This window comes from Coregonus lavaretus (assembly GCF_964263955.1).
Source record: "Coregonus lavaretus genome assembly, chromosome: 23".
Lineage (NCBI taxonomy): Eukaryota > Metazoa > Chordata > Actinopteri > Salmoniformes > Salmonidae > Coregonus > Coregonus lavaretus.
This window is the reverse complement of record NC_140010.1, coordinates 22,386,984-22,410,399: the sequence shown is the minus strand read 5'-3', so window position 1 is coordinate 22,410,399 and position 23,416 is coordinate 22,386,984. Positions and strand designations below refer to the sequence as shown.

General features: G+C 42.9%; 2 protein-coding genes across 4 annotated transcripts in view; one reads left to right on the top strand and one right to left on the bottom strand.

Moving 5' to 3' along the window:
* The window catches only part of LOC311150717 (dual specificity testis-specific protein kinase 2-like), a 30,416-nt gene extending 12,630 nt beyond the window's left edge, over nt 1-17,786 (top strand). For all 3 annotated transcript variants that reach the window (XM_084188237.1, XM_084188236.1, XM_084188238.1), the window contains 9 exons: nt 274-395; nt 4,711-4,759; nt 11,619-11,765; nt 12,233-12,315; nt 12,872-12,956; nt 13,089-13,172; nt 13,403-13,489; nt 13,680-13,818; nt 15,021-17,786. In XM_084188237.1, the coding sequence (XP_084044363.1) occupies nt 274-395; nt 4,711-4,759; nt 11,619-11,765; nt 12,233-12,315; nt 12,872-12,956; nt 13,089-13,172; nt 13,403-13,489; nt 13,680-13,818; nt 15,021-15,964 (1,740 nt within the window). In that variant the 3' untranslated portion in view covers nt 15,965-17,786. The remainder of the gene's footprint in view (nt 1-273; nt 396-4,710; nt 4,760-11,618; nt 11,766-12,232; nt 12,316-12,871; nt 12,957-13,088; nt 13,173-13,402; nt 13,490-13,679; nt 13,819-15,020) is intronic.
* Nucleotides 17,787-18,132: 346 nt separating this feature from the next.
* LOC311150718 (target of EGR1 protein 1-like) lies at nt 18,133-23,149 on the bottom strand. The gene is made up of 7 exons (XM_084188239.1): nt 22,730-23,149; nt 22,551-22,591; nt 20,918-21,014; nt 20,672-20,830; nt 20,307-20,566; nt 20,042-20,204; nt 18,133-19,215 (listed from the first exon to the last, which is right to left on the bottom strand). Exons 1-7 carry the CDS (start codon nt 22,841-22,843, stop codon nt 18,235-18,237), a joined length of 1,815 nt encoding a protein of 604 aa, XP_084044365.1. The 5' UTR covers nt 22,844-23,149; the 3' UTR covers nt 18,133-18,234.
* Between the last annotated feature and the right edge of the window lie 267 nt (nt 23,150-23,416).

Here is a 23,416-nt window from a genome sequence, read left to right as displayed (position 1 = left end):
CACAACAGAGAACATGCTGCAAGGAAGGCCAGTGACTGACCTAATTCAAAGTAGAAATAGATTAGGTTGACTCCCCATTGTTATGGTTCTGGATTTGGAATGACATTCATTTTGCTGCAGAAATAGAGAAAACCATTCTCCACGATCTTGGAATAACGATAATGTTTAGGGAAAAGTGTCCCCATGATAAGGGAATATTGATAAGGGAACGTTAGTGTTAAAGAGAAGCGTTCAGATAATGCCTAAATGACCGGATTGTTGTGTTCGTTGCAGGTACGCCACAGAGTGTCGGGCCAGGTGATGGCTCTGAAGATGAACAAACTGAGCAGTAACCGAGCCAACATGCTGAGAGAGGTCCAACTGATGAACAGACTGTCCCATCCCAATATCCTCAGGTGACCTCCAGGAAACAAAACACCTGTCTACCACTACATTTTGGACAGTTAATTTTTTTGGCATGCCACCATCCTCAATATTTTGTATAGTTTGAATATCAATCTGTCCTTTTGAAGAAACATAGAAATAAAATGCCTTCTGCGATATTATACAATTATTTTTAATTAAGTATTGTTCAGTTACTGATTAAATTATCCCAGCTTTTTAATAACAATCTTAAGGGGCTATAAAAAACATGGGTAAAATACAGGGCTAGCAAAGTTCAGTTATGGTGCCTTATTCATAAATGGGGTCATTTCTTACTGACTAATGGCATAATCCCTTTTTTTTCTAGAAAGTCACTTAGTATCACAGTCATTTGTGAACCCTTCATCTTTTAAAGAGACTTTGATCTGTAAATTTCTGTCAAAATGACATTAGCCTCCGCTTTGTAATGGAATCAGTGGGCCCTGTGTAGCTCAGTTGGTAGAGCATGGCGCTTGCAACGCCAGGGTTGTGGGTTCGTTTCCCACGGGGGGCCAGTATGGAAATGTATGCACTCACTAACTGTAAGTCGCTCTGGATAAGAGCGTCTGCTAAATGACTAAAATGTAAAATGTAAATGTAATATATAAATAATATTATAAACCGGGTGGTTTGAGTGCTGATTGGCTGAAAGCCGTGGTATATCAGACAGTATACCATATGTATGACAAAACATTACTATTTATTGGTCTAATTACGTTGTTAACCAGTTTATAATAACAATAAGACACCTCAGGGGTTTGTGATATATGGCCAATATACCACGGCTAAGGGCTGTATCCAGGCATTGCGTTGTGCATAATGGCCATATATAACACCTCCTCTTGGTTTATGGCTTAAATAATGCCATTTAGCAGACTCTTTTATCCAAAGCGACTTACAGTAATGCTTGCATACATTTTACATATGGGGTGTGACCTTGATCTCCCCTGTTCCACAGAATTGAACAATGGATTTTCTGGAACAACATCCTGAGTTTGGATTTCATTGACATGCACACCCTTCTGAGGAACCAACCATTCCTTTTTCACTTTCTTCTCACCAAAGCTGTTTATTTTCGTATAAAGTTGTGAGCCTGCAAAATGGGCATGCACACATATTTGACCAAACCCATCATGATAGAACAAATTGTTTTGGATACATTATTGTATGACATTGTTTTATGTTGTCATGGACAATAATAATTAACTATCTGTGAATTTCCTATCCTCAAATAGATTAGGCTGACTGAGGCTTTGCATGATATTCTACAGAGCTCACATTCTGCTGTAGGTGGTGGGTAGGAAAGCGCGATGGTCTGTGTGTGCTGTGTTACAATCACAGCTTTGTTGCAGTTAGTTCTGTGGTGGTGGGCTGATGACAATTCTGAGGGGTCTTTGTCTGAGAAACCCTTTCGGGGACCCACAAAGTTGTCTCGCATTTATTGGGTCATAACTCAGGGCCACCAACACTCGCTGTGCGTACAGCCTGGCTCGTGTGTTAGGATATTCATACAGCCAGTTTGTCATTTAGAAAAACAGACTGCCTTGACTGGGACTCCTGCCTGTTAAGATTTGGAAGCAGTGGCTCAAAAAAAGAGGGAGAGAAAAAGAGATTGGAATGCAGGTCAAGAGAGTGAGCCTTGTTTTCCCCTAGAAAATGACTTTCTTGTTTGCACCGCTCTTGTTGGGTCTTGTCTTGCAGTGCAGAAATATGCTGTCGTCCTTGGGCCAGATTATGACTTTTTTGCACTGCATATAGGCCCACTCAAATGTTAAACTCTGGACCCCCATAACTTAGCTTTGTCATGTCAATATACAGTGGGGGAAAAAAGTATTTAGTCAGCCACCAATTGTGCAAGTTCTCCCACTTAAAAAGATGAGAGAGGCCTGTAATTTTCATCATAGGTACACGTCAACTATGACAGACAAATTGAGAAAAAAATTCCAGAAAATCACATTGTAGGATTTTTTATGAATTTATTTGCAAATTATGGTGGAAAATAAGTATTTGGTCACCTACAAACAAGCAAGATTTCTGGCTCTCACAGACCTGTAACTTCTTCTTTAAGAGGCTCCTCTGTCCTCCACTCGTTACCTGTATTAATGGCACCTGTTTGAACTTGTTATCAGTATAATAGACACCTGTCCACAACCTCAAACAGTCACACTCCAAACTCCACTATGGCCAAGACCAAAGAGCTGTCAAAGGACACCAGAAACAAAATTAAAGACCTGCACCAGGCTGGGAAGACTGAATCTGCAATAGGTAAGCAGCTTGGTTTGAAGAAATCAACTGTGGGAGCAATTATTAGGAAATGGAAGACATACAAGACCACTGATAATCTCCCTCGATCTGGGGCTCCACGCAAGATCTCACCCCGTGGGGTCAAAATGATCACAAGAACGGTGAGCAAAAATCCCAGAACCACACGGGGGGACCTAGTGAATGACCTGCAGAGAGCTGGGACCAAAGTAACAAAGCCTACCATTAGTAACACACTACGCCACCAGGGACTCAAATCCTGCAGTGCCAGACGTGTCCCCCTGCTTAAGCCAGTACATGTCCAGGCCCGTCTGAAGTTTGCTAGAGAGCATTTGGATGATCCAGAAGAGGATTGGGAGAATGTCATATGGTCAGATGAAACCAAAATATAACTTTTTGGTAAAAACTCACCTCGTCGTGTTTGGAGGACAAAGAATGCTGAGTTGCATCCAAAGAACACCATACCTACTGTGAAGCATGGGGGTGGAAACATCATGCTTTGGGGCTGTTTTTCTGCAAAGGGACCAGGACGACTGATCCGTGTAAAGGAAAGAATGAATGGGGCCATGTATCGTGAGATTTTGAGTGAAAACCTCCTTCCATCAGCAAGGGCATTGAAGATGAAACGTGGCTGGGTCTTTCAGCATGACAATGATCCCAAACACACCGCCCTGGCAACGAAGGAGTGGCTTTGTAAGAAGCATTTCAAGGTCCTGGAGTGGCCTAGCCAGTCTCCAGATCTCAACCCCATAGAAAATCTTTGGAGGGAGTTGAAAGTCCGTGTTGCCCAGCGACAGCCCCAAAACATCACTGCTCTAGAGGAGATCTGCATGGAGGAATGGGCCAAAATACCAGCAACAGTGTGTGTGAACCTTGTGAAAACTCACAGAAAACGTTTGACCTGTGTCATTGCCAACAAAGGGTATATAACAAAGTATTGAGAAACTTTTGTTATTGACCAAATACTTATTTTCCACCATAATTTGCAAATAAATTCATTAAAAATCCTACAATGTGATTTTCTGGATTGTTTTCCCTCATTTTGTCTGTCATAGTTGACGTATACCTATGATGAAAATTACAGGCCTCTCTCATATTTTTAAGTTGGAGAACTTGCACAATTGGTGGCTGACTAAATACTTTTTTTCCCCACTGTAGATCAAGATGCTCAAATAAATTGTAGAGATGAGCACAACAGGCGATCCCTAAATATGCATCCACCACATGTATCTCTCATGGTATTTTGTGGTAAATATACTGAACAAAAATATAAACGCAACATGCAACAATTACAATGATTTTCCTGAGTTACAGTTCATATAAGGAAATCAGTCAATTGAAATAAATTCTAATCTATGGATTTCACATGACTGGGCAGGGGTGCAGCCATGGGTGGGCCTGGGAGGGCATAGGCCCACCCACTGGGGAGCTAGGCTCAGCCAATCAGAATGAGTTTTTCCCCACAAAAGGGCTTTATAGCAGACCGAAATAATTGTCAGTTTCATCAGCTGTCCGGGTAGCTGGTCTCAGGCGATCCCACAGGTGAAGAAGCCAGAAGTGGATGTCCTGGGCTGGTGTGGTTACACGTGGTCTGCTGTTGTGAGGCCAGTTGGACATACTTCCAAATTCTCTAAAACGACGCTTATGTTAGAGAAATTAACATTACATTCTCTGGCAGCAGCTCTGATGGACATTCCTGCAGTCAGCATGCCAATTACACTCCCTCAAGTTGAGACATCTGTGGCATTGTGTTGTGTGACAACTGCACATTTTAGTGTCCTTGTATTGTCCCCAGCACAAGGTGCACCTGTGTAATGATCATGCTGTTTAATCAGCTTCTTGATATGCCACACCTGTCAGGTGGATGGATTATCTTGGCAAAGGAGAAATGCTCAGTAACATGAATGTAAACACATTTGTGCACAACATTTGAGAGAAATATGCTTTTTGTGCGTATGGAACATTTCTAGGATCTTTTATTTCAGCTCATGAAATGTTCAGGATACATAGAAACAATAACTGACTGATGTTTTTGTCTTGCTATAGGTTCATGGGTGTGTGTGTTCAGGAAGGCCAACTCCATGCTCTGACTGAGGTAAGATGAACCACTGTTCTCCTTTGTGACTTACAGCCTTCTAATAGATGGCCTACACCTCAGAAACATGACTGTGCCGCTGGCTGTCATGTTTCAGGTTGGGACACTGTCTTCTTCTGTTTTTCATCCACTCTATGATGGAATGTGATTCTAGAAACATGATGGTTTCTCTAGCATCAGTATAGGCCTAAATGCTTTTTACTTGTAATGTAGCGAATACTGTCATAATGCTCATTGAGTCCTGTTGCAGTATGGTCAGTTTGTTATGTAATGTAAGTCTCAGATAAGTATAACCCACTGAAAGGTGACATCATAGCCATGATTATAATGAAAATAAATTGTGAATGTTTATCAGGGGTTTTTCTTCAGGTGAACACTAAACAGTAACGCATCGCCCAGAAGGACAGCAACATGTAATTGAAAGAACCTTGAGTTTTTCTGCATAGTTTACATGTGAGCAAATAAAGCTGTGTTGATGTTTTCAATGAAAACCCAGGGGATGGGTTCTATTAGGGCTATGGGTTATGTTTTCAAGCTTGACTTATTTTTAACCTGTCTGTGTGACTGAGTCGGCATGTGCGTGTCCATGTAATCCAAATAGATAACCTTGTGCTAATGAAAAGCGTTGATTAGTAAGGGGGAAAAGCTTTACGACTGACTGCCCCATCTGAGCCCAAGCCCTCGTGTGAAGTGAATGATAGCAGGAAGTTATCCAATATGTGGATCCATGGAGATGAAGACTGGGAGAGAGGGAAATGTGTCACACAGCAGTCTCCTGGGGCTGTGGTGTCAGCAGCCTCGAGCCAGGCTGTGAATACTGAAAACACGGCATCATGGGGTTATGTTTTGCTGCTACTGCTGTCTAAACAGAACTAGCCGCTAGCTACCAGCACTGTCTGCTCTGGCTGGATCCTGATCTTAGTGACGGGCCTGACGGGTCTCCATGGTAGGAAATGAAGAGTCACCGTGCACCGTGCAGCCACAGGCTTAGAGATCCAATCACTCCTCAGGGCTCTACAGTGCAACCATTTACTCCCATATGCGCCTAAATATTTTGCTTTGTGACCTGGAATTTTAATTTCGGAGCACCAGTATGCCTAGAAAAATGAAGGATTCTAGCTTAATTACCTCATATATTTAATTGTGTTCCTACATTTCTTTGTGTGTGCCTACATTTTTACATTTAGAATCACACGTGCTCCTTGTAAATAAAAGGTCAGCGTAGAGCCCTGCTCCTCCGACCAAAACTCCCTTGGCCTCCGCTGGCCCCGCCAGGGCCCGTCAGGTCGGCACACTAACCTCTGCTCTGCTTCCCACTGCCTGATAGACCTAGATTACACATTAGGCAAAGACCGATTAGGAGCATTATAATCTGGGTAATCCATGAGCCACTGGGGGATTAGACCATTATTTGAAGCTGCTCGCAGTGGTCACAAGAGACAATGAATTCCCATTTTCTTTCTGTCTTTCTTAGCTTTAATTCAGGAAGGCTCAAGGAAAGCCTTATCTAAAGCTAAGTGTATCAGTTAATGATTTCTAAAAATTGGACCTGCCTAGAACAGTGTTTTCCATTGGTACTTGGGGTAGCCAGCCAAATAGAAAAAGTAGCCAGCCAGGGAGTTCCGGGGAAATTCTTTTTTGAGCTCTATTTTGGTTGCATATGGTACATTCTAATACCTTGATTCCATCTGAAATACACAGATAAACGATTTAATACTTTGGTATTGAGTAGAAAGACATGACTTTGCAATTAAAATTACTGAAATTGTATGAATTCAGTGTGTTAGTAGATGTGGGTATTGTCTAGGCCTAGGCTTCTATGATCAGGACTATATTCTAAGTATGATGACCTTCTTTAACATTAAACCTGTCTTCTCTTGAGATTCAAGTCATGTTTACAGTTTTACTGCAAGATATGAATTGCCACAATGATGTTTGTTAAAATTATGTATTTTGTCTGCTGCGGACATAAAGGTAATATGGGTGACCTATACCATTAACAGTTTGGCCTGTCAATCAATCACTGTGGGTGAGACATTGAAGGAAGGCAGCAGATTATTAATCTTGTCAGAAAAACTAGTCTAGTCTACCCTTTCAATTTAGTTTGTGGCAAAAATCTAAGAGAAAAGGTTGTGTTGTGTTCTGTCAAGTAAACATATATCGTTTTTTTATGCAAACATTGTCCGGTTTTGTGCACCTCCACTTTTCTACAAAGTCAGGCGCCCATGAATAGACCTACAGGTATGATTGAACAATGAAGCAGTTTGACATGGGCTTTGCTACACAGAACAAACTCAATCATCAAGTTTGCTGACTACACAACAGTGGTAGGCCTGATTACCAACAACGATGAGACTGCCTATAAGGAGGAGGTGATAACCCTAGCGGAGTGGTGCTAGGTAAATAACTTCTCCCTCAACGTCAACAAAATGAAGGAGCTGATCGTGGACTACAGGAAACGGCAGAGAGAGCAAACCCCCATCCATATCGAGGCCACATTGGAGAGGGTCAAAAGCTTTAAGTTCCTCGGCATGCACATCACTGAGGACCTGAAATGGTCTCTCCACACCACAGGAGACTAAAGAAATGTGGCTTGGCCCCTAGACTCTCACAAACTTCTACAGAGGCAACATTGAGAGCATTCTGTCAGGCTGTATCACCGCCTGGTACGATAACTGCACCGTCCGCAACCGCAGGGCTCTCCAGAGGGTGGTGCGGTCAGCCCAACGCATCACTGGGGGCACACTGCCTGCCTTCCAGGACATCTACAGCACCCGGTGTCACAGGAAGGCCAAGAAGATCATCAAAGACCCCAGCCACCCGAGCCACGGCCTGTTCCTCCATCTAGAAGGAGGAGAGACAGTACAGGTGCATCAAAGCTGGGACCGAGAGACCTGATAAACAGCTTCTGTCTCCAGGCCATCAGACTGTTAAATATTCACCACTAGCCGGTCTCCGCCCAGTACCCTGCCCTGAACCTTAGAGACTGCTGCCCTATGTACATAGTCATTGAACACTGGTCACTTTTAATCATGTTCACATACAGTTTTACCCACTTTATATATATAAACTTTATTCTAGTTATGGCTCATCCTATATAACTACTGCTGTACACCTTTTCTATTCATATGCTGTCTATACACACCATTATACACTCAGTGGCCAGTTCACGAAAACGGTTCAATCCTACAGACAGTGAGTCACGTAGCAATGGCTTGCTATATAAAGTAGGCAAAAAGGCATCGAGGCATTGTTACTGTACGATTGAACGTTAGAATGGGCAAAACGAGTGACCTAAGCGACTTTGAGCGTGGTATGATCGTCAGTGCCAGGTGCGCCCGTTCCAGTATCTCAGAAATGGCCAACCTTCTGGGTAATTCACACATGAGTGTCTAGGGTTTACCGAGAATGGTGCAACAAACAAAAAAACATCCAGTCAGCGGCAGTCCTGTGGGCGAAAACAGCTCGTTGGTTTGAGGTTGAAGTACAATGGCAATAATCATGCAAGCTAATAGGCGGGCCACAAACAGGCAAATAATGGCACAGTACAACAGTGGTGTGCAGAACGGCATCTCGGACCGCACAACTTGTCAGTCCTTGTCACAGATGGGCTATTGCAGCAGACGACCACACCGGGTTTGACTCCTATCAGCTAAAAACAAGAAGAAGATGTGGCTCCATTAAGCACGCGATCACCAACACTGGACAATTAAGGACTGGAAAAACATTGCCTGGTCCGAGGAATCTCGGTTCATGTTGCGTCATGCTGATGACAGAGTCAGGATTTGCCGTAAGTAGCATGAGTCCATGGCCCTATCCTACCTGGTGTCAACGGTACAGGCTGGTGGCGGTGGCGTAATGTTGTGGGAAATGTTTTCCTGGCACACATTAGGTCCCTTGATACCAATTGAGCAACGTTTCCATTCCCCAAAGAATTCAGGCTGTTCTGGAGGCAAAGTGGGGTCCGACCCGGTACTAGATGGGTGTACCTAATAAATATTCCGGACTGTGACATTGCTCATTCTGTATTTCTTGATTATAATTTTTTTACTTATTGGATTATGTGTGTGTTGTTTTGTATTGCTAGGTATTACTGCACAAGCATTTCGCTGCACCTGCAACATCTGCAAATTTGTGTACCCAACCAATAAACTTTGATTTGATTGAGAAAGCAGCAGCTGACTACTCCATTGTTGACACTTTAATCAAATCATTAGGCCTATATCAATATATTTACTAATACCAAATAAGTATCATGACATTAGTTTTTAAAACCTTCAATCTGTTTTCTTTTATCATATTTTGGACCAGAATGAGGCTCTCTCTCCACTGCCTATTGTTCCGTCAGTGAGGACTAAACAGCTTTATCGAATGTTTTCATAATTTATCTGCAGATAATCTCCAAAAAGCAGTAGTAGCCTACCAGTATGCAAATTGGGGAGCCAAATGAACGGCTCTCTCACCGATTCGGTTCCGTTCACTTTAAAGATAAGTTCAAAAAGAGCCATCCGTTCGCAAACAACCCATCACTAGGCTACATCAATGACTGTATGGGGCTACACTGACGAGTCACTTTAGCGGTCACAGGCAAGTCTCGACATGGGCTTCGAATCCTAGGAAAATACACACAAGATCTTTGGTTTACTTGTCCCAATGCAATACCCTGGACATATAACTACGTTGTATGATTTATGAATAGCAAAGGGATATATGAGATTGACTTTATTCAGTCAGTTCGACACCTTTTTATAAACTACTTTCGGTCATCCAATCAAATGACAGTAAATAGCCTATATGACCAATCTGTGGCTGGCTAAAGGCCTATGAAACACGCAAAATAAAATGTAAATGAATGTGCCATAAAACAATAATTATGTGGATTTCAACTCATCGTTACCACTTACATAACATGGGACGTGTAAATTCACGCACAGGAGACGACGAAGAAGCATCATGCTCTCCTTCCGTGAAAATAAATTTGACCGCAGCCAACCACAGCGCACAAAAATAATACAGGTTCCGAGAGTTGGGACAAACAGCAGACTAACAAAACAGAAGTTTGTCATTGCTGGCTTTTGACTGACAGGCGCATGTCATCGATGGCTGTGACTGACAGGCGCCTGTGCTATCAATAGATTGCTAGAAGATGCATATCGTTCATTCTAGTGGGAAAAGCCTATACTGACTTTTCTGACTAGCGAATTTAAACGTTTAAATTAAAAGAAGCCTGGTTAATGAAGTGGGGAAAAAGTAGCCAGCTGACAATGTCTGTTATCGGCTATTTAGCCGACAGCCGGCGCTTATGGAAAACACTGCTAGATTTGTTTCTCCATCAACATGTCCTGTTTAGACAGTCACATTTTCACTGCCTGGGTTCTGCCCTTTTATCCTTTAGTCCACTACTCTTGCTCTCTGTGATCATGTGTCAATGTCCTTACGGTCCCTTCTCCAGGTTACTGTGTCAGGGTTTGGGGTGGAGGTGAGTTGATGTGGCCTTGTAACCTTGAGCAGGCGTCGCTCCCTGTGTGCCTAACTTTGGTCTTGGCTCACTCTGATCTGGAGACTCTCGTCTCTAAACCTACTGGGTGCATGGAGTGCATCATGTCCACACAGACCGACTGGCAGCAGGATTTGCCTGGGCTTTACCCCTGTGAAGTGGAGGCTCCTAGTGGAGCGCTAGGCTGGCAGACAACAGATGCGGGGGGCTACAGAGGAATTTGTAAGGCAAACAAGCTGTAATCGTCTCCTGCGTCTGGCCTTGGTTTGGGGATGGTCTGCAGGGCAGGGGGAGAGACCAGACAGAGACCGAGGGGGTACGGGTTAGTGTAGAGAGGATTACAGCATGCTGGGCTTTCAGTGCCTTAGACCAAATGACATGCGCACACACACTTGAGTTTATTTGTGTGTTTCTAGGTTTACTTATTATTAGGCCTACTTCAAACATTCTACCTGAACAAAGGTAGAAGACTGAAGCACATGTCAAAAGTGAGTGATGCTGTAACCTCCACTTTGGGAAGACTAAATTCCATTGAAAGGTTAAGCAGTAAAAAGTATTGGCTAAGGGAGTTTAGTCTTTGTTCACATACGTCATTTATTTACAGTTCCAACTGGGAGGAGACACAGACGCGTTTGACTAATATATTTTCTAGATGTCCTGAATGAATTCATTGACAGTTTGCCAAGAAACCTAAAACACACCAGTCTAAAATCACAAGGGAGGCCCAGAAAAATCTGGTCAGTCAAGGGACCCCAGTCTCTCTTTTCGTTACCCTTGTCTACTTCAATTTCTATCAGTAGTTATTTTCCACATTTTTGTTGTTTTGTGGATGGATGAATCATTCTACACTACATGATATACTGTAGGTTAGGCTAGTTCTGTGTGGGACAGCCAAGCCTTTCCTGTTTAGAGCCGACATGCACAATGTAAAAGAGAGCTACTTTTAAAACCACTTAGTGGATTTCCACTTCACTTAGCTTTCCCTGCAAGCAGGTAGTCCCGTTTGTCTGTCACTGGCATTGTCCCCAACTATGTTTAGAGCGCTCAGAGTAACTCGATTGACTTCTTTAACCTGTCTTCCTGAATGGGGCGGTGCTTAGCCCCAAATGACCAACAGGATGCTGTAACAATGTCTGTACAGAACCGTACCTCATATCTCAATACCTCATATAGAGTATGTACAGGATATAGTCATTGAATTCAATAGAATGTACATTTACTGATAATGTGTACTTTTTCCTACCCAGGTTTTGCTCACGTCGAGGTGAAAGCCTGTGACATAGGATAACTTTCTCCTGAACTTTAATTTGAAACCGTCCTAAATTGTTCTATTGTTTTCCCTATCTCTCTACCTTTCTGCAGTACATCAATGGTGGGAACCTGGAACAGCTGCTGGACAGCAACAAGCCTCTGAGCTGGGCTGCCAGGGTCAAGCTGGCCTGTGAGATTGCCAATGGCCTAGGCTACCTGCACTCCAAAGGCATCTTCCACCGGGACCTCACTTCCAAAGTGGGTGGCAGTTAACTGTGGCTGGATGCGTCTGAAATGTGGTGCTCTATAAAGGGAATAGGGTGCCATTTCAGATGCACCTGTGTTTCCTTTCTAAAACAGAATAATACATCTAGTCAGCCTTAATGTACCGTAACGGGTGTGTTCCAGTGTGTTTTCTTCAAACCATGGGAGTTGGGACCTGGTTTCCTCGCATAGTACTTGATGTTATTGTGATTATCTGGCTATATCGGTTTCTTCAATTGCGGGTTGAAACTGAGCCACATGGGGCTTTGACTCATGGGGCACCTCTTGAGTTGAATCTAATCGACCAACACTCTTTGTTTGGTGGCTATGTGATTTAGTTTATTTCTGATTCAGTTCAAGTATGACTGATTTGAGCATTAACTCTGAAAACTTTCCCATTTCCTCCATAAATGTCAGTCATTTTAGAAGCTCATAATGGAATTTGTGCTCACTGTCCTCAGAACTGCCTGATCAAGTCTGATGAGAACGGCTACACAGCAGTGGTCGGAGACTTTGGTCTCGCTGAGAAGATTCCCAGCTATGAGTAAGTCATTTCCACGGAAACGGTTATATATTAAACAGGGGCCAGTGCTATACAAACACAATGTTGGTTGACATTCATTGCTTAAACAGTTTTTAGCACGATACATAAGATAAAGATCAACACTGAAATTGAATCCCACGGTTTAATCAACAAAAACTCCAAAAATCAAATCTAGATTTGCTCCTTTGAGTCGAAGTCCAGTGAAATGTCTCTGTACTAAATGAATGTGGGGCTGGGAGGTAAAGGGATGGAGAAGTGCCAGTAGGAGAGGGTCATTTGATTAGGCAGGAACATGAAGTACTGTTCAGGAATAAACTGGCGCGCTAGGCTAATAATACCAGAGCAGGTTAAGAATCTCTCTCTCTCTCTCTCTCTCTCTCTCTCTCTCTCTCTCTCTCTCTCTCTCTCTCTCTCTCGTTTGTCTAATTGTTGCGATAAATATTGCAAAAATAGTCCAATTGTGTGATGTACTGTAATGAATTGCATTATTCCCTCACCCAAAAGGCTTGTAAACTCCCAGTCTGTTTATCTTCCTGTACTTGTGTTGTGCCTGCAGTGGTGAGGGGGAGAAGTTGGCTGTGGTTGGCTCTCCCTTCTGGATGGCCCCTGAGGTGCTGCGAAATGAATCCTACAATGAGAAGGTAGGTCCCTGATCTCTAACCCTTGACCTCTACTCTTGACAGGACTGGACAGGACCACTGGTCTGATACACATCAACCCCCCAAGCTAAGAACTCATCTCAAACGTCTGTCTCTGTTTTCTTCCATTTCCAGGCGGATGTGTTCTCCTACGGTATTGTCCTCTGTGAGATTATTGCCCGAATACAGGCCGACCCCGATTACCTTCCTCGCACTGAAGTGAGTATTGCTCCGTTTCCTCAGTCCTCCTCATCCCCTTGATACATCACGTTACATAAGACTAACACTCATAAGACTCATGTCTGGGATCTAGTTGAAATGACGTTGGCACCAGGGGTGAAGAACAGCTTTTTCAATATGTTGGGTTAGATGCCAAAAACAGATTAACATAGATGAAATCCCAGTATGAATTTCCTGTCTGATCTCTCTCTCCACTCCCTCCTTGATAGAATTTTGGCCTGGATTATCATGCCTTCCAGCACATGGCAGGAGACTGTCCTCTTGACTTCCTGCAGCTGGCCTTCAACTGCTGCAACGTGAGTGAGCCCTCAATCTCTCCATTTTCCAAAAACACAAAACTGATTCCAAAATCTTTATTTTCTTGTGTGGGATAGAAACTAGAACACAATCTGATTTAGCAGTACCCCTGATCTTGTTTGACCTGGCTGCTGTATCCCCCCTCCCTTTCCCCCCACTCCTCACCATGTCCGTGTCCACTTTCTCCAGATGGACCCCAAGCTGCGACCCTCGTTTCCTGAGCTGGTCAAGAGGCTGGAGGAGATCCTGTGTCGGTTGAAGGCCGAGGAGTCTGAACAAGAGAGGATCCCCCTCAGCGGGGACAACGATAAGAAAACCTTCCCTAAAGGTGATGCCTCCAACCACCTCATATCTAACCCCTTCAGAAGCCTGACTGCCATGGCAGTGGAACTGTTTCATGTAATGATTCTTGAAGATCATTTTATGAGGATAGCATAAAATGTGCATGATCAAAACATCATTTTATGAGGATAGCATAACATATGCATGATCAAAAACATAAACATCACCACCTAATAAACTCCCTAAAACAATACAAACTGTGTAAAGATGCCCCTCAGCTACCCATTTCCCTTCAATGTACATTTCCACTGGCAATAAAAGCTTGCCTGGCATGACTGCCATGTTAGCCCGCAGTCCTGCACCACTTGACACCCAGTTTCCATGTAATGGCTGCACAGTGCAGACCAATGGTTTCTTGGAACCAGGAAGAAGCTATTAACCAAGCAGCAGTGGGGTTGCCTCCCAAATGGCACCCATTCCCTTTTATAGTGTAATACTTTTGACCACAACCCACACTATATAGGGAATAGGGTGCCATTTGGGATATACCCCAGGTCTGCTCTAAATAGGTACAGTGGCAAGCCAGGGATGTCCTTTCCCTCCCCAGCGCTGTCCCAAAGAGTCCCCTCAGTCCTTTCCTCTACATTTATCATGCAGTGTCTGTTGCAGGTTCAAGTTGCCTTACAATTTAGCATGACGTAAACCTCTTAACCTCTTGAGTGTTTCACAATCACCCGATTCTGTGAAGCAAAGAATAAGATATAGTACGGTTATTTGTTGTTAGGTGGAAACCACCATGTATCCTTTGAGTAGGTTGTAAATCATTTGTCTTTTCTCAGATCCTATTTTATTTCTAATTTGGTTCAGGGGCCATTTGGAATGTTAGGGCTGGGCTTTGTTTTTGTTTAGCTGGCTTTCATTCCTCGGCCGGTCCCTCCTTCTTCACTGTTTGTTTACCTTCTGCATCTACATTCTCTGAGGCCCCAGTCCACTTTAGTATTTCTACTTCATATCTTAATTATTGGCATTCACATAATGTTTTGATCTATGCCATTTACTTCAATGTAAGAATTTGGCTGTGCCTTGTTTATTTCTCATGCCTGTACTGTATATCTTTGCATATATTGCCCCCTGGTGGTTACATTGGGAATGAACACTTCAAAACAATAATGTGTTGTGGAGTAGAGATTTGACTGTTGCCACTCTGTCTGTCTCTCTGTGTCTCTGTCTCGCTCTCTCTCTGTCCAGGTGACAAGGTCCAGGGGATTAAGAGGTTGAACCCGTTGGGTCTGCAGGATGATATGATCTCTCCCAAATCACCCCGTCCTCGCCGCAACATCTGGCTGTCCCGCAGCCAGTCAGACATATTTTCCCGCAAGCCCAGCCGTAAGGTGAATGTCCACGACCCCTACTACAACCCGGGGCCCAGGGCTGCGCCAGGGGCCCGCAAGATCAACCCCTTCAATGCCCGCGAGGACCTGTGCGGAGGCAAAATCAAGTTCTTCGATGTGCCCAGCAAGTCTGTGTTCTCCCTGATGTTCGACCTGCACTCTCCCCAGGACAATGTGTTCTCCTCTGGGACCCAGATCCACTCTGGAGCCCCCGTCCACCCGGGTATGTGGCAGGAGACCTGGTTTACTGGCAGACAGTGCCGCTCTCTGCCCGCCTCCCCCCAGCTGGCCCTCTTGGACGGCTGCTGCCCCCTTTCTGCCACCGTCTCCAAGTGTGACCCGGCCCAGCTGGGCCAAGAGGTCCGACAGAAGGTGCTCAGCGCCTGGGCCAGGAAATATGCTGTGATGGAGATCCCTCCTTACTGTGGAGGGAAAGAAACAATACAGGAGGAGAACAGAGTAGATGAGAGCTGGTCTCTCTCTCCCAAGCCCAGTGACAGTACAGAGGCTATGGACTGCTCCAGCAGCCAAGGGAGTCCAGAGGAGGACAACGTCAAGGGCAAACACTTCTGCTGCCCAATGCAGGCCCAGAATGGAGGCCCAGTGGGGGACAGTAGGGACGCAGTGTCTGAGGAGATGGAGGCTGAGGACCAGGAGGGCATGCAGCATCAGGGCACTCCCTGTCCAACTGTCACCATCAGCCCACCCACAAACAGAGACCATCTGAATCCCATTGTACTGATGCCATGTACGGCCCCACAAACCTCCACAGAACTGCCCTCTAAGTGTGACATCATCTAGGTCTAAAACAGGTCAAGGAGAAAGGAGCTTTGTGTGAACTCGTTTTTAACCTAGAGAGAGACACACTCCTCAGATAGGAATGATGCCGTGTGATGATGATCGATGCTCTGCAGATTATTTCTTTATTTTTTAAAGATTTATATTTAATATACTGAGAAAGATGTGTATTTTATTTCTTTAAAAAGGCGCCCCTAAACCAGGGGTCTCATAATTCCTTGCGGTTCTGTGTGTATGCTGGTTTTAAATCACTGCCTTCTCGTTGATGTTCAGTGGTTTTATTGTGTTTATCTTCTGCCGCATGGGGAAATGTAGGAGAGTAGATGTATATGATATTAAAGTAACACTCCAGGGAGAAAGGGTTGGGGTCTGAATGGGAAAACCGCATACTCACTGCCTTTCCAACATTGAGACCCCTACCCCTGCTTCATCGTGATTAGTGGTATTTCTGTACTAGACAATTGTGCCTGCCAGAAAGGAGAGTCCAAGCCATGGTGTAGAGAATAGATCCAGAACATATCAAGGCTAGTTAATGAGTGTGGTTCACCAGACTGAGGTCTCTTATGGAGAATAAAAATAATTGACATTAGAGTGCACTTAAACTTGTAGTAAAACCTAATACTTTGTGTAAATGTACACTCCCACGTGCACCGGAAATTGTTTAAAGGTACGTACAAACATTTTATGATTTAAATGTTTGGTATACACTGAGTGTACAAAACATTAGGAACAACTGCTCTTTCCATAACAAACTGACCAGGTGAAAGCTATGATTCCTTATTGATGTCACCTGTTAAATCCACTTCAGTGTAGATGAAGGGGAGGAGACCGGTTAAAGAAGGATTTTTAACCCTTGGCTTTTGTATGTATGCCATTCAGAGGGTGAATGGGCAAGACAAAATATTTAAGTGCCTTTGAACGGGGTATGGTAGTAGGTGCCAGACGTACCGGTTTGAGTGTATCCAAAACTACAACACTGCTGGTTTTTCACACTCAACTGTTTTCTGTGTGCATCAAGAATGGTCCACCACCCAAAGGACATCCAGCCAACTTGACACAACTGTGGGAAGCATTGGAGTCAACATGAGCCAGCATCCCTGTGGATGCTTTCGACACCTTGTAGAATCCATGCCCTGACGAATTGAGGTTGTTCTGAGGGCAAAAGGGGTGGGGGTGCAACTCAATATTAAGGTGTTCCTAATGTTTTGTACATTCCGTGTATGTTGGTGTGCATGGTTTCTTTCAGTTGACTGCATACAGAAATACTTATAGATTTTGAACACCAGTTTCATCACATTTACTTTTGTTTTCACTGTACTTTTGTCCATCCTCCATCATGAAAAATGAGAGCTCTATGAATAGAGGAATGATATGTTGTGTTGAAAAGTTGTGGAATTGGGTGTGGCTTGAATGTGTGTAGTTTTGGAATGTGTGATCCACCACACTTATGTTGAGGTGGGTCCTATTTTGGCAAATGGTCTTAAGTTGACAGCTCTGTTGGGTATAAGCAGCACTAGTTAGCATGGCTGGATCACTCCCACTTTTTGGTTCACTACTCCCTTGGCATGTTTTGGTCTACTGAAATACTCCAGTCTAACTACTTTTATAGAAAATTGCACATGAAAGGAAAACATTTTAGTAAACTCTTGTTTATTACTACATTTCTATGCAATAAATTTAAACTGCATCAGGATTGTTTTACATAGTGTATCTATTTTGATATAAAAAAGGAATAGATTTTACGTCTTACTCTGTATGCAATTTGTCTATTAAGGCATGTGTGGATGCCACGCTGTGATTGAGATGTTTGCCAATGTTAGAACTGTCCTTACTTTGTATTTTCAGTTATTTTCCTCCCAGTCTTGGCTGATTTTATGACCATGTATTGGTATGTAACAGGATGTTTCAGCCAAAGCTCAAGAGTTTTGAATTAAATTGTACCTTTTTTTTTTTTTTTACGTTGATAAAGGAACATGCGTCTGCAATCGTTTTAAAATAAATGCTTAACTTTAGCATCTTATGCTTATTTCAGTGTGATCCTATGAACGTAGTCATACTGACTGCACTACAGGCTGATGAGAGCTAATGTGAAATAAGAGCTCACTTTTCTCTTTTCCTGCCAAACCTCACATCAAGTTGTTTTCAAGACTCATAAATTACCATGTTTGTCATATAACCAAGGAAAAGCCTTTTTATTGAAACATAATACTGTATCAACAAACATAAAAATGTCTAACTAAAAAGGCTTTATTATAAACAGGGAATACATTTGTTTACCCAGTTCCCTCTGCTTTGCTAGCCACACTGCTAGAAAAACTCTTTCCCCACACAATGTCCATCTTGTGCATGTGAGCCTTGGAGGACTTAGAGAAGGTGCTCTTGACAATATGCATCGGGACAGACTTACCACTGAGGTAAACCTTGTTCAGGCACTCAGGGAGCCAGGACTCTGAACCCGGTGACTCACCTACTCTCTCTGTCAGAGTGGCGGCATAAGAGAAGATGTAGCCGGTCATGAATGCATCAAACCCTGCCCGGTGGGTACCTCCCTCCAGCTTCTTCCTCATGGACTTTTCTTTCTTTGCTGCATCCGGTGTGGCCAGAGGCTGTGGCTCTGACACTCCATTTTCTTCTTCCTTTGCTGCATCCGGTGTGGCCAGAGGCTGTGGCTCTGACACTTCATTTTCTTCTTTCTTTGCTGCATCCGGTGTGGCCAGAGGCTGTGGCTCTGACACTTCATTTTCTTCTTCCTTTGCTGCATCCGGTGTGGCCAGAGGCTGTGGCTCTGACACTTCATTTTCTTCTTTCTTTGCTGCATCCGGTGTGGCCAGAGGCTGTGGCTCTGACACTCCATTTCCTTCCACCTTTTCTTTGTCAGTCTTAATTTCTTCATCTGCAGACACAGCCTGTGGCTCTGCGACTCTGTTGCCTTCCTCCTCTACCTTCTCTGTAATTTTCTCACCGCTCTCTGACCCCTGTGCCGGAGTCCCATCTACCTGCTCTGTGACAGGGGTAGGTTTGCTGTCTGTGGCAGGGATCACCTGGTCTGGGCCCTGCTCTCCATCATTCAGCTCCATATGGGCCTGCTTATTATTGGGGGCACCTTCAAAGTCAACGTTCCCCTGAGAAGAGTTTTTTCTTTTCCTCTTCCGTTTCTTTTTCTTTTCCACCTTGTTTTTTTCATCGTGCTGGATGATGAGGTCTGTGTCATGTGACAAGGGACACTGTGACCCATTGGGGCACCAACCGTAAGCCTGCCAAATACAGAAGACGTTAAGTTAGTGATAAATTGGACTGATTTACTTGACTTAACTGTATGCAAGCATTCTGTGTTATCTTGCCAACCCCCATTGTCACACCTCTGAGAAGCAAAGGTTCTGTTGTCTTTACAGGTCTGACATCTGATTGGAGGTTAACTTTACAGTAATGCTATTGGTCAACAACTCAGATTTTGAATCCAAACAACTCAGATGCTTATAAAAGGGTCTTAGATTCATTGTCTTTCACTTTTTTGTTCCTGAACTGCTGTGGTGAGATACCTACACACTCTCTCTCACGCAACATGCTTAGAATAATGCTTTGTAACTTAAGCTCTATATGTGAATCCATTCATTTTACAAAGTTATTAAATAATACTTGCTTTGATATTCGCTCCTCATGACCATTCCTTGATCTTAGTCTGCTAAATGCATAATACTTGATTGCACATGGTTTACATAGTCTCTTGCATATTGCTCTTTATCTTATGTAGGCAGATAATTAATTGAATGGGTTAATTGCATAGTCTTATTACGAGTTGCATGTGGGGTGTATATATATATATATAATATACTTATGATAAATATTACCCCACTACACTTGTGTCAGCTGAAGTGTAACAGGGTCATGATGCAGAGTCAAGACACTGCATTGTTCAGATTAAGTTTATCATTAGAAATATGGCTTGGTTATACACTAGTTATTGCAAAATAACAGAGTCCATGAAGTGCCCCAGTGCTGATCATTATGTCACACACATTTTAGAGATCCTTTAAAACAGAATCTGGGCTTGCCTACAAGTTTGAGAAGTGATGTACTTACAGAGAAGCGCTGGCAGACATTCAGCGGTCCCTCGAGGCTAGACCCGGCCAGACAGGGCCTGTAGTCCACATAGCTGGACAGGTGGCCTGAGTATTTGCAAAACTCCAGGAACAGATGGCGTCCATTACCACCAACCTCAAGAGACTTGCTGTTGTCCAATTTACTGTGAAAAAAAAGGAAGAACACCAAAAATACTGTAACTACTTCCTTGAATGTGTAGTAGTATGGGTGGAAATAAGTCATATTTAGAGTTTAGTATACTTACCATTTCTTGTAGGCATACTCTAGGTAAGAGGCAGCAAAGCGCAGCTCATACTCTGTGGCGTACTTGGTGTCATATATCCCAGCTGGGAACATCTGGGACAGGTCAGCAGTGAAAGTGGCAAGTTTATCTGGCAGGTGGGCATAGAAGCACTGATATAGGAATACCATGTCGATCAAGCCATTGTGTAGAACCAATGGCTTGCGAGCACGCAGGAGTTCTACAAACAGCATCCGCATGTTCATTCCATGGGCATCCCCTCCCTGGATCAAGAAAGGAACAGAACTCTGGATCACTTCACCACTTAAAGGTAACAATAAGGAATAGTCCACGATCTATGACTGATCACAACAAAATCTTGATCTCACCTTGTCATTGCCCTTGAGATAAGGGACACCTTCAGCATATTGTTTGTTGAAGTCAAATCCATGTTGCACCAGGAACTGCACAGACTGTGGTTCAATTACGTACTCCTCATCGCAGAGCAACGTCAGGTTGTACACCTGAACAAGGTACGTATCATCATCCTGGAAAGAGATAATACATAAATTAAAATAATGTAACATTTGATGTTAAGCTTTCTGAATGTCAAAATGTGCAAAGGATACATTTACCTTGTTTTCACGTTTCTTATAACAAGCAAACCCAAGGGAGAGAATGGAGCGTGTGCGAGCTGCATTGCATATGGCTTTGTAACGCTCCTCTATGCATCTTAAAATGAAAACAGAGATAGATCCAATGTAAAACTTGAGATAGCATAGTGAAAGTACATTGGGTAAACCCAATTGAATTAAATAACTTTTTGACAGCATCCCTTTTGATTTAAACAAAACTGTCCATACATGTTTGCCCATGGAAGAAGTGGTCAGAAAGTGACTTTTTGGACCTGAATGCCAAAACATTCAGGAGATAAAGGTGCTCAAAGTTGACCCATTTTGCATACCCCACCATACCATGGAGACATCAGTCTTTCTTCATCACCGGAAAAGATAAACGGCTGAGATTGATCATCATTTAAAAGATTACAAACTGGTTTTTTATCAAAATGATGTCAGATTTTGATATATTTGCATATGTTAGACCCTATTTCACGTCTGAAGTTTTTGTGTAGTGCCCACCATCGGTTGAGACAGCATGCTCTTGAATACAGGGCGGCTGTCATTTCAATCATATAAATAGATTTCATAGAATAGACCTATCCCTTCAGACCACTGCAATTTTGCTGGTACACCATTGAAATGTAAATTGAATTGAAATTTGAACTTCTAATTTGTACAACAAAGATGAAAGCCAGTCCACCCACTGTCGAATATCAACTTAAATCGTCATGTCTTTTCTATGATCTATATTTCAAGAGGTTTCCTATGGAGGATTGACAGTATATAATAATAATATGCCATTTAGCAGACGCTTTTATCCAAAGCGACTTACAGTCATGCGTGCATACATTTTTGTGTATGGGTGGTCCCGGGGATCGAACCCACTACCTTGGCGTTACAAGCGCCGTGCTCTACCAGCTGAGCTACAGAGGACCACGGTATAATTTAAAACAACAGATATTCCCATTCAAGTCAACATTCTCTTATGTATGGACCTCCAACCATCTTTGTGGTATCATTTGAAAGTTGACATTTCAATTTTATTCCCATTTTAGTACTTTTATCAGCCAAAACATGACACCCACCCTGTATCCAAGAGCATGTTGTGTCTGAACCACACAACACAAAAACCTTAGATTATGTAAAATAGGGTATAATCTACAACATGTGCAAATATGAAGAAAACCCCCCAGATGTTACTAACCTGATTCATCTTATCAACCTGTTAATTATTAGAATCAGGTGTGCTAGATTAGGGTTGGAGCAAAAACCTACAGGACAGTAGGTAGCTCTCCAGGAACAGGGTTGGGCAGTCCTGGGTTAAACAATGATTACATTTTTATTTTAAAATAATAATAATAATAATAACAATACAATAGTTTGACAACCCTGTGTGTAAGCTTTTAAATTATATAAATCTCAGCCGTTTGAAAATATGGATGTCTCGTGGTATGATGGGGTATGAAAAATGGGTCAACTTTGAGCACCTCTTGATTATTTTGGCACTCAGGTCCAAAAAGTCGCTTTCTGAATGGATGGTTTCGTTCAAATCAAAAGGGGTGCTGTCAAAAAGTGACTTAATTCAAATGGATTTACCCCATTAGCTACATTAAATAATGAAGAAAAACACAGAATCAACCACACTCACTCTGCCAGCAAAGCTTTTCTGCTTCCAAGGCCACTCAATTCCTGAAACAAAACAGAATGCAGACAGAATGAGTGTCAATGGGCCTACATAAAGGTTTTTAACACAATGTACAGAACGTAAACAATGCATGTAAGTCACCCACAGCTATGTTTGTCTGCTAAACTCGCTGTAACACTTACTGTATCCAGTGCAATGTAGGAGGCAGTCTTGATTGCAAGGACCATTGCAGGCCACAGTTCTTTGAAATTATCATTCTGCACATCAATAACAGGGACTACCATGGAGGATGTCATAGCTAACTTGTTAATATTTTGGAGCACAACCAAAATGTTCAACTCAGTGTAAGCTAGCTAGTTAGCTAGTGAAGCTAACTGAACACTGTGGCGGAAGTGACTATACTTATTGAATGGTCAGGGAACTCATTGCAGAAGGTTTTCGGTTGTCCAATGAAAGCTTTCTGTTCACTACTATGCGATATTCTTCACGTTTGTCGGATTGCATTGATTCGTTTGTCAATAATAGTTTTCAGGGAGGAAGACCCAAATTCATGGCAAGAATGAAGCGCAGGTTCAGCTGTAAACATCCAACGAACGTGGTCTGAATGGGGTCCTCACAGATGTTACACCAACAACACACAAAGGACCCCAGTAGGAGTGTACAAAGTTTTCCAATTCAAAATTTAAATATTCGTTAATACCTTTCTATAATCACTAAATTTTCAATATGGGGACAATGTCGACTAAATAGACATTGTATATTTTGTTAATCTGCATAATTCGAAATTTTATTAATGCTATTGTATCCTTCTCTTGAATAAATATTTAAAGCATGCAGTGTAATGGCCAGCGCAACCCTGTGACGTCAGC